This window comes from Eutrema salsugineum, unplaced genomic scaffold (genome assembly GCF_000478725.1).
Source record: "Eutrema salsugineum unplaced genomic scaffold, Eutsalg1_0 scaffold_13, whole genome shotgun sequence".
NCBI classification, from domain to species: Eukaryota; Viridiplantae; Streptophyta; class Magnoliopsida; order Brassicales; family Brassicaceae; genus Eutrema; species Eutrema salsugineum.
The window spans coordinates 3,107,908-3,123,039 of record NW_006256885.1 but is presented as its reverse complement, the minus strand read 5'-3'; the positions used below and the strand labels follow the sequence as shown (position 1 = coordinate 3,123,039).

The following is a 15,132-nucleotide window of genomic DNA, read 5'->3' as shown; positions in this document are numbered from 1 at the left end:
TTAAGAACATAGGTGAGAGAATATTAGTGAACTTTTAAGTTGTATATATGCAAGGCTATTACTCATATATATCTTATAGACAAATCAGACTAATTCTTGGATGTACAGAGAATAGTCAATCTGAATTTTCCTCTCAACTTGTACATAGCTGACAACTGTATATGAGACCAATCGCCAAACATAGATCTTCAAACCAACAAAAAGACGAAAAGCATGTTATCAACAGAGAGAGAATGCACATTTCTTATTGAAGAAAAAAAAACACAAGCATACCATACTGTTGGTACATGACTTTGAACATAATTCTCAATACTCTCCTGTTGCGTTCTTATGTTTTTGTTGTAGAAACCAGCTACTGTAAACAACTAAAAGGAATATTAAGAAACCATCGACTTTACAAATTACAATATAATGAATTAGATTCTACAAAACAAAGAAAAAAATATACTCAGTAGTGCGATGTAGGTATGATGCTACAAAATGCATAATTATCACTACTCTCAGTTCCTCTACGACATTAAGAAAAGGAAAAGTAATACAATTCATATAGAACACGGCGACACATCGAATGTAATTTAGTGTCCATCTCATTTTATCATATACATCAAGATTTCAACTCTAAAAAAGACATTTTTTGAAACTCGTGCGTTTGCATTTGCGTATAGAATTAAAAATGTATAAGTACCATATCTTACTTAAATTAGTTTTTCATAGTCGATTCTGTCATATTTCACTCGCCGTTTTAGTGCTTTGGAGAGGTAGGCTCGGAAGAGTACGTTTACACTTCACGTGAAGATTGTGGGGGCAAGCTTAAGAAAGTGGGTGCATGGTCCTGTCTCTAGATCCACGAGGACTGAACTTAATGGATTGTGATTTGGCCACTTTGGCCTTGTCCACTTCTGTGTGTTCACGTTTTTTGTTGCTTTGTGATGACTTTTCTCAAAACGTGGGCCGGACACGATAATTCAATCCAATTTTGTTTCTACGTCACACATATTCCGACTTGGGTTATAATCTCAACTCTCAAGAGATTAGTTATGCTGTATTGACAGTAGCAGTTGTAGATGATTTAGGGATATATTTTGGACTGTTGATATGACTGGCTCACAGCTAATCAGCTATGTAAGAACTTACCGGATCAGAATATAGAGGATACAGTAATGCATACGTGAAAAAAAACCAAAATCTCGGTTGCGAATGTGATTCTCACTGAATCGCAGCAGCAAAAAAAAACAAATAGTGTCTGCAAACGTATTGTAGAATGTATTTAATACCTACATTACTTATGTTAAAATGCATAATGACGAAAAACGTTTGTCAATCCAGTACATCCCGGAAATTTCGGCCCGTGAACTTTTAAGATTATAGTTTTGCTAAACAATTGATGTTTAATATTTTATAAGAGTTATATATATATATATATATATATTGAATATAAAAGATAGAAGTTACAAATTTACAACGCACATGATCAACACTTGCTATGTTTTATGGAACAAAATCATGTACAATTGACAGTCGAATGTTTTATTTTCAAGATTAAGTTATTTCTTTCAAATCTTTTACCAAATTTTCTAGATTTTTTTTCTTAAGTTATGACATTTTTAGTTTTAAAAATCTAAATTGGTGAAAATCCACTATCTAATTTTTTTTCTTTAATTGTTCATAATGTAATTGATTTCTAAATTTATTTATTAAGTGTTCCAAGTGCTTACATCCTTATTAGTTTATACATACCAGTTTTGTCATAAGATAGATCCACCAACATTCAATAAGAAGTTAAGAACATCATTAAATATTTAAAATAAAATCAATATATTTACATAGTCTTCTTATCCAAATGGTGAATAGTTACTGGATTCCATCCTTTCATATATTTTCCAAGTGTATTATTATTTTCAAAATACAATGGCTTATAAAAGGCTATAAATATCCTTAAGACAGCCAATTTTAATCCTCTACAAACCAAACAGCCAAAGCTCACTCACAAGATGAGACACCTCATCGCATCTCCGTGGCCTCTCCTCCTTCTCCTCCTCCTCTCTTCTCTCAGCTCCGGCGAGTCTTCGCCGTCCGAAGAAAAATTCAAATTCGACACTGGCGGTCTCAGTAGACAGAGTTTCCCAAAGGGGTTCTTGTTCGGAACCGCCACGTCAGCTTATCAGGTCGAAGGCGAGACTCATCAAGACGGTCGCGGGCCAAGCATTTGGGACGCTTTCGTCAAGATTCCTGGTAATTTATGGTTTAAACAATTTGGTTACATGATTAATCATTGATTAATAATCAATAGTAATATAAATAAAACAACACAGGGACTATCGCCAATAATGCCACGGCTGAGATAACAGTGGATCAATATCACCGTTACAAGGTACTAAAGTACTAATTTTAAAGATTTAAAGATATTTTATTATTGAAATGATTACGTATATGATTCCTAGAAGTTGAAAGTTTTACATTTTGATTTACATGTGTTCGTGATAATCACATTTCAGGAAGATGTGGATTTGATGAAGAATCTAAACTTCGATGCTTATAGATTTTCCATTTCATGGTCCAGAATATTCCCTGGTATAGTAACTACATTAATTGTATAAAGTTAAGCAAAGAAGAAAGAAGATTAGTTTATAACTTTAAAGCTTATGAATGCAGAGGGAGCCGGTAAAATCAACTGGAAAGGAGTTGCTTATTACAACAGATTGATCGATTACTTGATCCAAAGAGGTATAAAAATCATAAATAAAAGATTTGATTACAAAATAAAACATAACGAATATAATTTAATGCGTTTTAGGGATCACACCGTATGCAAATCTGTACCACTACGATCTTCCATTGGCTTTGGAAAAGAAGTATAAAGGCTTGCTTGGTAGACAAGTTGTGTAAGCACCAAACTTCAATTATATATATACTTCTTGTTACTGTCTCAATTGCAAATCAACCAAAACTTGGATTGATGCAAACTTGCAGGGAAGATTTTGCGAATTACGCAGAGTTTTGTTTCAAGACATTTGGAGATAGAGTGAAGAACTGGATGACATTCAATGAGCCACGCGTAGTAGCTGCTTTAGGTTATGATAACGGTATTTTTGCGCCGGGGAGATGCTCTAAAACATATGGAAATTGCACACAAGGAAACTCAGCGACAGAGCCATACATTGTTTCTCATCACCTAATCTTGGCCCATGCAGCAGCAGTTCAAAGATACCGCAAAAATTACCAAGTATAAACAACAACTTATAATTTGCTTTCTTAATTGTTTTGGTTTTGATATGATGAGATCTAAATGAAACTAATTATAGTACACCATTTTCCATGAAAATATTCAGGCAAAACAAAAGGGAAGAATTGGGATTCTTCTAGATTTCGTATGGTACGAGCCGCTACAAAAGAGTAAAGCAGATTATCTTGCAGCTCAAAGGGCAAGAGACTTCCATATCGGATGGTGAGTTTTCAAACTCTTAAACGTTCTACCATAAGTTTTCTTTTTTTTTTTGTTTGTTGTTGTTGTTGTTGTTGTTGTGAGCTTACAAGAATAATACTTTGTTTTGCTGCTTGGTATATAATAATCTTCAAAGGTTTATTCACCCACTAGTATATGGAGAGTATCCAAAGACAATGCAATTAATCGTGAAAGAGAGGCTTCCAAAATTCACGGAGGAAGAAGTGAAAATGGTGAAAGGTTCCATAGATTTCGTGGGAATAAACCAATACACAACTTATTTCATGTCTGATACTCATAATTCCACTATACCTAAGGATTTGGGTTACCAACAAGATTGGAACGTGACTTTCGGCTGTAAGTTCTTGAAACATTCGATATGAATGATCTTTTAGATTTTGCATTTCATTTACATTCCTTCTTTTCCATTTATACACTTGCAGTTTCTAAGTTGGGGAAGCCAATCGGTCCAAGAGTGAGAAATACATAAGTTTTTGTGATTACTTTTGATGTTATTTTTTCTTCTCTAATTAATTCAAATTATCAAATGAATCCATTTACCATATAGGCAAACTCGTATTGGTTATACAACGTGCCATGGGGAATGTACAAGGCCTTGATGTACATGAAGGAACATTACGGCAACCCAACTATGATTCTCTCCGAAAACGGTATTAAAGACACGAGAATCTCTAATCAAAATTTTATTTATTTGATTATAATTCCAATGATTTGTAGAGATGTTTAAGTTTTTTTTATAAATGTTTGAATATATGTTATAGGTATGGATGATCCAGGAAACTTTACTCTAGCTCAAGGACTACACGACACGACGAGAATCAAGTATTATAGAGATTACTTAACTCAACTTAAGAAGGCCGTTGATGATGGAGCCAATGTGAAGGGCTATTTCGCGTGGTCATTGCTTGATAATTTCGAGTGGTTGTCGGGATATACTTCAAGGTACGTACGTTAGTTAATTAAGTTAGTTAACTAAATCAATGCAGATATTTGATATTTCCTATAAAAAATTTCAAGTATTTGCTCTAATGCATTTTTCCTGTTCAATTGTATATATAGGTTCGGGATCGTCTATGTTGATTACAATACATTGAAGAGGTACCCCAAGATGTCTGCTCTATGGTTTAATCAACTTCTGAAACGAAACAACAAATGATTCTCTCAAATGTGTCCATGGATGCATTTTAGATTTTAAGGTTTTGGAATTAGTCGTTGAAGAATTAAGGGTCGTTCAGGGGTGAATTTGTACCGCCAACTCTCTCCTTCTTTGACTTTTCAATGCAAATAAACAAAAAGTTCAAGCAGTAACAAATTTGCATTTTGCACCTTTGCAATTTTAAACTGGTATGGAATATATATATATATATATATATATATATATTTCCTCTGTTCCTTCTGTTTAGATTTGTTTTAATTTATTTTTTCAGAATTTATGCAAATTTTGTGTTATTTAACATTTTTTGGTATTATTCAGTATGGAGCAAAGGTTTTTTTTTTCTTTATAGAGGTTGTGAAACCTAAACTCTCAAACAACCTTTATAGGAGATAATAGCTATAAAGGTGCTCGTGAAATGGACATATATATATTTATGTTTTTATAATAGCAAAGGACATATATAGTATTTATGTTTTTATAATTTCCATGTTTAGCCAACAAAACTTTATAAAATGAAACAAAGATTTTCAAAAACAGGTTCTCAAAGCGAATTCATAATTCCCACGCTTTTAGCCAACAAACTTTATAAAATGGAATAGAGGTTCTTGATAGCAGTATTCAAACAGAGATTTCTATAAAAAATTCTCACGCTTTTAAACAACAAACTCGGTTGAAATAAAATGCAAGGAAATGATAGATGCGAATAGTAATGATACGTCCTAAAAAGGTACTCGTCAAATGGATATATATAGTTTACATTATTATAACTCCCGCGCTTTTAACTAACAAACTATGTAAATAGAACAAAGGTTTAACCAGAGATTCTTAAACTGAAGTTCATAATTCCTGCGCAGCTAACAAATTTTATAAATAGAACAAAGGTTTCCGAACAGAGATTTTCAAACTGAAGTTTATAATTCCCGTGTTTTTAGCTAACCAATTTATAAAATGGAATAGAAGTTTTCGAACACAGCATGGGGAATTTAAGGAACCTAGGAGTTACACACATTGCGAATATGACTTGTCTTTCCTGTTGGGTGTGAGCTGTGCAATTGTCCCATTTGCAAATCATGATCATGAGTAGTTGTATGGGACAGAGTCTCCAGAGAGGTAACTTGATCATTAAGGTAGCTTACAAAACCCCATTATTCTCCAACACAAACACTGATCTTTTTGGTGAAACCACGGGAACATGTACCATATCGCCCGCATAAACTGCTTAGCCTGGTCCCCAAACAGCACAATGGTTGCTACAGGATCCTTGGACACCTGTGTGATTGTGTATGAAGTGGACAAACCTGCTTCCACACGCATGACCGTAAAAGGAGCTCACTTAGGTGGAGTTTATGGTCTGGGTTTTGCTGATGATTCTCATGTTGTGAGTTCCGGTGAAGATGCTTCAATAAGGCTGAGGTGTAAGTTTACAGATCTTTGGGAACTCTTCTTGTCTCTTTTGAAAGCTTCTATTACTTTTGAAGGCTTGTTTTGGATTTTTGTTTTGGCCTTGGCTGTGTTGGTGTGTGCAAGTCATTTTGTTTTGCGTATCTCTTTGCCAAAATTCCATATTGATTGTTCATTTTCTGTGAATATTCACTTGTACCAGTGCAAAGATTGTCCCTTTTTCCTAAATTGTTGAAGATAATTAGATTTTACTTGTGTCATGTAAGTTTCTTCAAGCATGCTTCTTTCACCAGAAACAAAACGGATTCCAAAACAGAATAAGAACACAAAATCCACACCGAGTAAAGCAAATCTGCACCATGTTGGTTTGCATTATTAAAGGATCACATAGTTGCAGAGCGTGAATATGTAGTGATCGTCTCCACAACCAGCAGAGCGTGATAAGTAGTGTTTGTCTCCTCAACCAATAACAGTTTTAAAAATGCATTAGAGTTATGGATAGAAACCTAAAAATCATGTTGTGACTGATTCCAGAACAGAACAAGACAAAATCCTCACCGAATTAAATGCATTAACATCCTCGACTAACAAAACATAAAACATGAAAAAGGAAACAAATCTCCAGCTGTTTCAATGGTTTGTCTCAAATCCTTGCCCCTGAAATTAGAAACTTTATAAGAAATGACTAACAAGAAAATCGATTTTAACTTACTAAAAGTAAATTAACTTACTTGGAGGAAGCTCAAACACAATAAAGCCTCCGACCAATCCAACACCTTTAGCCACTCTTACGAACCCCTTCCGTCCCCATTTCTTTCCGTAAGAATCTTGAAACTCAAAGAACCTCTGGCCTTTACCGTTAATCCCATGATTGACAAGAACCATGACGTGAAGAGTATATTTGGTTTCACGAGGTTTTCGGCGGTAGACTTGCTTTCCCCTAATTCTGTTGTACGAGGCGTACGTCTTCACAACACAGGCCACAGGTGACTTCGCCAAAGCTTCGACAACAGCTTGTTCAAATTCATTGCAGCTGCGGAATTCAGATGGCCTACAAACTCTCATAGATTCAATCTTGAATCTGAAGACATCCTATTAAAAAGGATAAGAAAGAAAGGATAAGAAAGAAGACATAGTCAAGTTAATGTAAATGCCAAAAAGTGTAACACATTATAACTACCTGATCGAATAGCTTCATACTGTCAAGAATGTAGGTGAGAGGACTTAATTTTTCCTCCACGGTGCCAAACTCTTTGAGAGAATATTCGGCATGCATCAAGTCATCAAGGGCAAGCTCGGAAGATAAATAGACCTTCGGCACATACAGCAAGAGCTCCTGGATTGAGAGTGCAGACGTGATGTCAAGATCACCTCTGATCTTGTACATAGCAGAGAGCTGCCGAATCATAGCAATCGCCCAACAGATTGATTTCTTCTGATAGATAACCTTCTCTATCACTCTGAAGACTGAGTTCTTCCAGTTGAGAAGGATAATCTCCTTCCTCACGTATCTCTTTCTCAGCGGAAAGAAGTTTCCATCTCTCTGCAAGAAGAAATTGTTTCAGTATCAAATGTAGAAGATTCTCAAATCATAACTAGTATTCAATATCAAATGTAGAAGGTTAACAAACCAACAAGCCTAAAACGACTTAGAAACCAGCCTCAGATCAAAACAACTTATCGAATAAAAACAACTTTGTATCAAATGTAGAAGGTTCTCAGATCATAAATAGTCATAAATATCAAATTTAGAACGTTATCAAACCAACAAACCTAGAGCGACTTAGAAACCAGCCTCAAATCAAAACAACTTATCGAATAAAAACAACTTTGTATCAAATGTAGAAGGTTCTCAGATCATAACTAGTCATAAATATCAAATTTAGAACGTTATCAAACCAACAAACCTAGAGCGACTTAGAAACCAGCCTCAAATCAAAACAACTTATCGAATAAAAACAACTTTGTATCAAATGTAGAAGGTTCTCAGATCATAACTAGTCATCAATATCAAATTTAGAACGTTATCAAACCAACAAACCTAGAACGACTTAGAAACCAGTCTTAAATCAAAACAAACGACTTAGAAACCAGCCTCAGATCAAAACAACTTCTCGAATAAAAACAACTTTGTATCAAATGTAGAAGGTTCTCAGCTCGTAACTAGTCTTCAATATCAAATTTAGAAGGTTATCAAACCAACAAACCTAAAACGACTTAGAAACCAGTCTCAAATCAAAACAACTTATCGAATAAAAACTAGAAACTAGTCACTAACCTAATATGAAACAAAATTACTCACCGTCATTTTCTTCTTTTGAGTCCGAAAGAGGGAAGGTTCTCTCGACTGGAAAAGCAATTAGGGTTGAAATGCTCTGGATTCAGCTTCACTGGATTCTCTCCCTCTTACTCTGCAAGCAGAAAGGAATTAAAAATGAAACAACTTATCAAATCAAAAGAAGAAACCAGTCTCAAATAAAAACAATTTATCAAATAAAAACTAGAAACTAAAAGATCCTCACCGCCATTTTTATCTTTCTTTTCGTTCCGAAAGAGGGAAAGCTCTCTCGACTGGAGTGTAGCAACTAGGAGGGTTGAAGTGCTGTTGAGAAATGGGCTGGATGGGCCGGAGTATTTGAGAATCGTTGGGTTCATCTGATTTTCCATTTCTTCTCTGTGATTGCGAGTGTTTCTGAAAAGTAAATTAACACCCATTTTGAAAATTAATCTTATTAATTCGGTCTAGAAGAAAGAAAATGTCTGCAGTTTTATTTTTTTACCGGAATGCAACTATAACCTAGAGACAATTGTATTTCGATCTACAACAAAAAAAAAATATCAGGGTGGTGAAAATATTCAATCAAATTTCATCAGATTTCACAGTAGTTGTCACTTGAAAATTATCTAATTCAACAGATAGCACTGTTATTAACAAAATCATAATTGAAATGTATGTCTACTCTAAATGATGTCAAAATAGATGACACACTCTTATTAATTGGATCTAGAAGAAAGAAAATATCTGCAGTTTTATTTTTTACCGGAATGCAACTATATAACCTATAGACAATTGTATTTCGATCTACAACAAAAAAAATAATCAGGGTGGTGAAATATTCAATCAAATTTCATTAGATTTCACAGTAGTTGTTACTTGAAAATTATCTAATTCAACAGATAGCACTGTTATTAACAAAATCATAATTGAAATGTATGTCTACTCTAATTGATGTCAAAATAGATGACACGTTCTTATTAATTGGGTCTAGAAGAAAGAAATTGTCTGCAGTTTTATTTTTTTTACCGGAATGCAACTATAACCTAGAGACAATTGTATTTAGATCTTAAAAACAAATTCAGGGTGGTGAAATATTCAATCAAATTTCATTAGATTTCACAGCAGCTGTCACTTGAAAATTATCTAATTCAACAGATAGCACTCTTATTAACAAAATCATAATTGAAATATATGTCTACTCTAAATGATGTCAAAATAGATGACACGCTCTTATTAATTGGGTCTAGAAGAAAGAAAATGTCTGCATTTTTTTTTTACCAGAATGCAACAATAACCTAGAGACAATTGTATTTCGATCTACAAAATACAAAATCAGGGTGGTGAAATATTCAATCAAATTTCATTAGATTTCACAATAGTTTTCACTTGAAAATTATCCAATTCAACAGATACCACTGTTATTAACAAAATCATAATAGAAATATATGTTTGCTCTAAATGATGTCAAAATAGATGACACGCTTTGACAATTACCTTGAGACTTACAGGCCTCAGCTCATCTCCTTAATACTTAAGTTTACTTCTAAACGGCATCGGAGATAGGACATGATGCCAGCGGAGAGTGACCCGATGGCGAAGATTGCAGCTGATATTGGCCATGAAGGGAAGATTGAGAATAGGTACAAAAATAAATAAAAAGAAGGTTAGATTACTGAAAAGAAGAGGAGGATCTATAAGAAGATGTATGATCATGTACTATAAGAAGAGGAGAGGATTTGTTTATAAGGAAGGGCGTTTTGATAAGAGGAGAGGAGGAGGTTTTGGTTAAGTTTCACAACGAGAGGAGGAGGTTTGATAAGATTGGGCCAACCTTTAGACCATCATTATCGGGGTCTTTTAGGAGGGTATTTTAATTTTTTTAGAATTAAAATAATATAAATTAATGCTCTATCATGAAAATCGTTTTTTATTTTGGTACTTTTAGATACGTTTTTAAAACCTAGGTGTCAATAATTAATTGGATAAAATTGAGAACACTATTTTCTCTTTCTCTCTCTCCTTTTCATCGCCTTTTTTTTTTTCTTCTCTTTCTCTCTCTGTTTCTACCATTAAACCCTACAAAATTAAATGTTTCTTATCACAGTTTTTTAATCTAATTTAATATTAAAAAATTATCAAAGAGACCCGTATCACCGATAATAATGATGCTCTAAACGTATAAAGAAAGAGGTGCAATGCATTTTCCCCGGATCTGACACGCCTGCCATATATTTTATAGTATTTATTAGTATTAAAGATTCGGTCGACAACAACTTTACTATTGTGGAGGAGATAAATTCGCCGGATTTTACGCCCTTTCCAAACCTTCTTTATTTTTTTTATACTGTATCTCTATAATTATTACATTAAAATCTCCTCTTTAATAAACATGTCCCCACAAAGCTCTTTAATAGTAAGTGTCAAATTAATTTACGGGGTTTTACGCGCAAACACACAAAGCTCGTCAACAGCTTTGGTAATCAAAAATCAAAATGTCTTCCCGTTTGATATTCAAAAAGTAGTTGTAGTTAGTATTCAAAATTTTCTCAAAGTTAATAGTATTCAAAAGAAATGTATATCTAGTGGATTCGGGTTGTGTCGACAAGCATAGCAAGTGGGACGGCACGTGGCCGGCCCAGACGTGCGGTGGCCATGTTCTACAATTTTTATTTAAAATCAAATGGAAAACAAATATACATATCATTATGGGGTCATGTGATTCGATTTTATTTACATGGCCGGGCATAAAACTTAATCTGAACAATTTAACTGAAATCGACCCAAAAAATTTGGTTTGGATTCTGTTTATTCAATATACTCGAATGGTTATTAAGGCTTAGTAACTTCAGGTTTCATATCAGTTCGGATAATGACCGATACTCGAAGTTACATTTAAATAAACCGAACCAATATTTTATGTTCATATATATGATTATAGATTATCAGTTTTCGGATTTTTTTCTCAGATTTTTTCAGTTTTTTTCTTGTACTTTTCTCCTTTTTCCTTAGATTTTTCGGGTTTTTTCCTCAGATTTTTCAGTTTTTTCAAGTAGTCGAGTAATTTGGTTGTTTTGGCTTGCCATATAACCGAAAAAATCCAAATTTGAATTTTTTTCAGTTAAAACTCGGATCGCGATTTTAATATCCAAACCAACCCAAACCCGAATATATAGATTGAGAATTGTTATAACTTATAAGATAGTCTGAATTATTATGAAATTCTTTTGAATTGATTTGTCAAAGAAAAAAAAACTAGGGGGTGCTTTTTAATCACTTTTCTCTATTAATCTTCTAGGGTGTGAGGGATGCGGGAATATGCGTAACTGACTTCACCTTTTCAACGGTAATAAAAATTTCAGCAGCAACAAAATTTGTTCTTCTGTGTATCCTTGTAACTATAGATAAATTTAACATTTAACCAAAAAAAAAAAAAAAAAAAATTAACATTTAACCAAAAAAAAAAAAAAACTATAGATAAAAATTGCCTTTTATATTGCATTTTCTCATCATCATCCTCAGTCATGCATCTAAAAAAAAATAAAAATTGAAATGCATGAGTATCAATACTCTCCTATTTTGTTCTTATGTTTTTGTTGTAGAAACCTGCTGTTGTAACATCAAACAAGAATCTTCAGAAACTATCGACTTTACAATAATAAATAAGATGCTGCAAAATGCATAATTATCATTACTCTCAACCGTTCCTCTAAGACCAAGAAAAAAAATCATACAATTCGTATAGAACACGCCGATACATCAATTGTTTGCATCCCATTTTATCTTATTAAATAAGATTTCAACCCTAAAAGACGTTCTTTGAAACTTGAAATATCCACCACCACCTGATTTAATCTTATTAATTGTTTGCATCCCATATTATCTTATTAATTAAGATTTCAACCCCAATACATTTCAGAACTATCTTTCAAGTCGTATACTGGCAAAGTTGGAGACATCCGTAAGTGAAATTTCCACCTCCACCTCTGGTTTGTTTGAAATATATCCCATGTGCTAAAACTATGCTTTTAGTATGTTTTATCAGTTATTCGTATTAACTTATTTCATTGAGTTATAATGCCGACCACTGCTTCCTGCAGAGGCCTATCTGTGTTTAACCCATAATTTTATACTGATTTGATGATACTGCTACTAAGAAATTCATTTTGCTTACTTTCTAATGTGAGCAGTTAGAGAATTGAACCGTGTTGTGAAACTTAATGTTGCATTTATGGCTTAAAAAAAAAAACCCGAAACTATGAGATTGCATTATTTGTAATGTTGGCTACAACATGCATCCCTTTCGCTGGGGCAGAGTATGCTTTTTGTCAACCCCAGGTGGCGAAAATCGTGCTCTTGTAAAGAGAAGAACTTGTCTCTCCTTAGACTTGTTAGCACTCACATTTTGGAGAATGTGAAACAATTCTATGATTGTGGAATGGACGACAGGACGAGTTGGGGACGATTCCAGCTCAAACATAAAAATTTCTTGGCAGAAGCTTGATTTTTGATGTGACTTATGCTTTAGTGGTAATTCTTTCGATTTTTTCTGCAGATCCGGAAGTAATTTTGATGAATGATTCTCCCGGGAAGAAAAAGCAGGTACATGCGTCGGACAATGAACCTTCAAGAGAAATATTGAGTAGATCTAATACTTGTGAAAGCTTTCCAAATCACGACAAATCATTAAAGACTCAGAGGAAGAAGAAGATGGGTGAGTTTGTTCAGTTTGGAACACTACATTATTTGATTCTAGATTGTGCTTTGTAAGCAGAATAAGTTGAGTTTTTTTCTAAGATTCCAAAAATGATAACTCTAGTGAGTGTGATAATGTATAACAGCTGATAAAATTCTCGAAAGATTATGACATGACTCAACTGGTAAAATCCTCAGTCCCTTTGTGCCATTTATTGATGGAACGACCTTTTTCTTCATCACAAAATGATTCGACTAACACAGCTAATCCTAGTTGAGACTAACTCTGAGAAATGTATGTCGACCTATTTAATCGAACTAAAACTGAAAACTGATACTTGAGCAATAAAGAAAGCAGATAATGATAATTGAGCTTAGTTTTAACATCCGGAACACATATCATACTTAGGAGGCAGAGTATGATTATTGAGGTTACAGACGATACATTAACACAAAAAGACCAAAGTAATATATATATAAAAGAAAAAGGTTGCCTTTGCATCACTAGTTAAAAACACAGAGTTTCGTCTTATTCGAAGAGGAAGAGCTGTCTACTTCCTAGTCTTCTTCCTGTTAAGGCCCGTCTTCTTCTTTTTATTCTGCTTCTTCTTAGGGTTGGCAAACCGAGCTGAAATAAACCAATAACTAATGAAAAAAAAGCCTTACTTTGTTACCAAGAATCAAGAATGAAGAACAAAATTTATGTACCTGGGATAGTATAGCCAACAGGACATTCGAAAGGGGTACTCTCTTTTGAGGGTATGAAGCTAGGCGCAACAAATAGTTTGCGTCCACCCATGTCACTTCCATTAAGTTGCACGGCCTTCTCTTCTGCGTCTTCTCCAAGAATAAATAGGAGGGCGTTGCTGTAAAAATCAACAACAACAACAACAAAAAAAAAAAACAAGTCTTTAGTTAGCATTTAAGGGAGAAAATTCACAAACTGGAGGAAGAAGCCACAAACTTGGTGAACGGAATTGGAGCCATAAACTTGGGGTCGTTGACTGGAGTATCTTCTTCGCGGAATAAAACAAAATCCAGGATCTCTCCACATGAAGAGAAATGGTTAATCAACGCGCTCTTGATATCATCCGGACGAAGCGAAGTGTCATATCCACTAACATGAATCATTTTGCTTCTGCAAACAAGTTGCAATATAACATCAACACAAGAAACACAAAACACACATCTTTACAGATATATACAAATCTCTCATCAATTTTTACCTAAGTTTTCGATCGGCATTGGCTAACCTAGCAGCCATTTTAGGAGTGGGTTTAGGAAACCTATGGGCTGCTGAAGTAGCAACTAGTTTGCGTCCTAACATCTCACTTCCACTCAGTTTCAGCGCCTTCTCTTCTGCACCGTCTCCCAGGATATATAGGATACCACTTCTGTAACAAAACACACAAGTTTTTAGTTAAAAGCATATATATATAACTTGAGCTAGGTCACAAAAAAAGAAAGAAAAAAACTGGAGGAAGGAACAAGCCACAAACCTGTTGAGAGTACCGTGTACATCATAAAGAATATTAACAGACACGATCTCTCCACATGAAGAGAAATGTTCACGCAGCGCGTTTCTGACACAATTCACAGGAAGTGATGTGTCATACCCCTCGACTAAAATCTTATCGCAACTGCAATAATTTACATATTGTATCAACACAAGAACAACACATCTGTATTACAACAAAAACAAACACAAAAGAAATCAATTTACCGTCTTCTTAGATCCCAAATACTTTCGTTCGGTTCCAGCCCCTAAGGTAAAGGTAGTACCCAAGAATCTAATCAGAAATTCTACCACTTAAAGATATTCGTTCAAAAAACAGAGATTAGAGAGTGGTGAGTAAGAAGAAGCACAAAGAAAGAAGCCATAAGGAGAAGAAGATTTACTTTGATGGCGATTTCGTCCATGGAGAATCTGAGAGAGCGGCAGCAAGGTTTTCGAGATATTTTTCAGTTTTAGGGATTCAGGAAGAAAGTGGAGGATTACGGTACTAGTGGAGGTATACATTAAAAGCAAACATTTGGGCCTTGAAATAAGCTTAGGCCTGAATGAAGCCCATACTGTCCAAATTTTCGAGATACTGAGCTCGGGCCTGAGCTTTTAAAAAAACGGGACCAATTATGATCTCA

General features: G+C 34.3%; 3 protein-coding genes across 3 annotated transcripts; 1 reads left to right on the top strand and 2 right to left on the bottom strand.

Moving 5' to 3' along the window:
• The first annotated feature begins 1,962 nt into the window (after positions 1 to 1,962).
• Positions 1,963 to 4,790, top strand: LOC18024575 (beta-glucosidase 44). The gene is made up of 12 exons (XM_006406595.2): positions 1,963 to 2,232; positions 2,313 to 2,371; positions 2,496 to 2,571; positions 2,653 to 2,724; positions 2,795 to 2,882; positions 2,971 to 3,223; positions 3,330 to 3,445; positions 3,579 to 3,799; positions 3,886 to 3,917; positions 4,011 to 4,113; positions 4,225 to 4,405; positions 4,523 to 4,790. Exons 1-12 carry the CDS (start codon positions 1,992 to 1,994, stop codon positions 4,617 to 4,619), a joined length of 1,539 nt encoding a protein of 512 aa, XP_006406658.1. The 5' UTR covers positions 1,963 to 1,991; the 3' UTR covers positions 4,620 to 4,790.
• Positions 4,791 to 6,427: 1,637 nt separating this feature from the next.
• On the bottom strand, positions 6,428 to 10,076 carry LOC18024574. Its single transcript, XM_006406594.2, has 6 exons — positions 9,793 to 10,076; positions 8,543 to 8,712; positions 8,323 to 8,431; positions 7,201 to 7,563; positions 6,752 to 7,112; positions 6,428 to 6,677 (listed from the first exon to the last, which is right to left on the bottom strand). Exons 3-6 carry the CDS (start codon positions 8,326 to 8,328, stop codon positions 6,664 to 6,666), a joined length of 744 nt encoding a protein of 247 aa, XP_006406657.1. The 5' UTR covers positions 8,329 to 8,431; positions 8,543 to 8,712; positions 9,793 to 10,076; the 3' UTR covers positions 6,428 to 6,663.
• A 3,252-nt stretch (positions 10,077 to 13,328) lies between these two features.
• LOC18024573 (nucleolin 1) lies at positions 13,329 to 14,980 on the bottom strand. The gene is made up of 7 exons (XM_006406593.2): positions 14,890 to 14,980; positions 14,714 to 14,754; positions 14,490 to 14,630; positions 14,217 to 14,384; positions 13,955 to 14,128; positions 13,699 to 13,856; positions 13,329 to 13,618 (listed from the first exon to the last, which is right to left on the bottom strand). Exons 1-7 carry the CDS (start codon positions 14,908 to 14,910, stop codon positions 13,542 to 13,544), a joined length of 780 nt encoding a protein of 259 aa, XP_006406656.1. The 5' UTR covers positions 14,911 to 14,980; the 3' UTR covers positions 13,329 to 13,541.
• Between the last annotated feature and the right edge of the window lie 152 nt (positions 14,981 to 15,132).

Excerpts from the sequence above, each read along its gene's own strand:
- LOC18024574 (XM_006406594.2), bottom strand. Across the intron at positions 7,113-7,200 it reads GTATGAAGCTATTCGATCAG|GATGTCTTCAGATTCAAGAT; the intron begins GTAGTTATAATG and ends CCTTTTTAATAG.
- LOC18024575 (XM_006406595.2), top strand. The coding sequence starts at position 1,992 with ATGAGACACCTCATCGCATCTCCGTGGCCTCTCCTCCTTCTCCTCCTC. Across the intron at positions 2,883-2,970 it reads TTGCTTGGTAGACAAGTTGT|GGAAGATTTTGCGAATTACG; the intron begins GTAAGCACCAAA and ends GCAAACTTGCAG. Across the intron at positions 3,800-3,885 it reads TTGGAACGTGACTTTCGGCT|TTTCTAAGTTGGGGAAGCCA; the intron begins GTAAGTTCTTGA and ends ATACACTTGCAG.
- LOC18024573 (XM_006406593.2), bottom strand. The coding sequence starts at position 14,910 with ATGGACGAAATCGCCATCAAA. Across the intron at positions 13,857-13,954 it reads GCTCCAATTCCGTTCACCAA|CAACGCCCTCCTATTTATTC; the intron begins GTTTGTGGCTTC and ends TGATTTTTACAG. Across the intron at positions 13,619-13,698 it reads TGTTGGCTATACTATCCCAG|CTCGGTTTGCCAACCCTAAG; the intron begins GTACATAAATTT and ends GGTTTATTTCAG.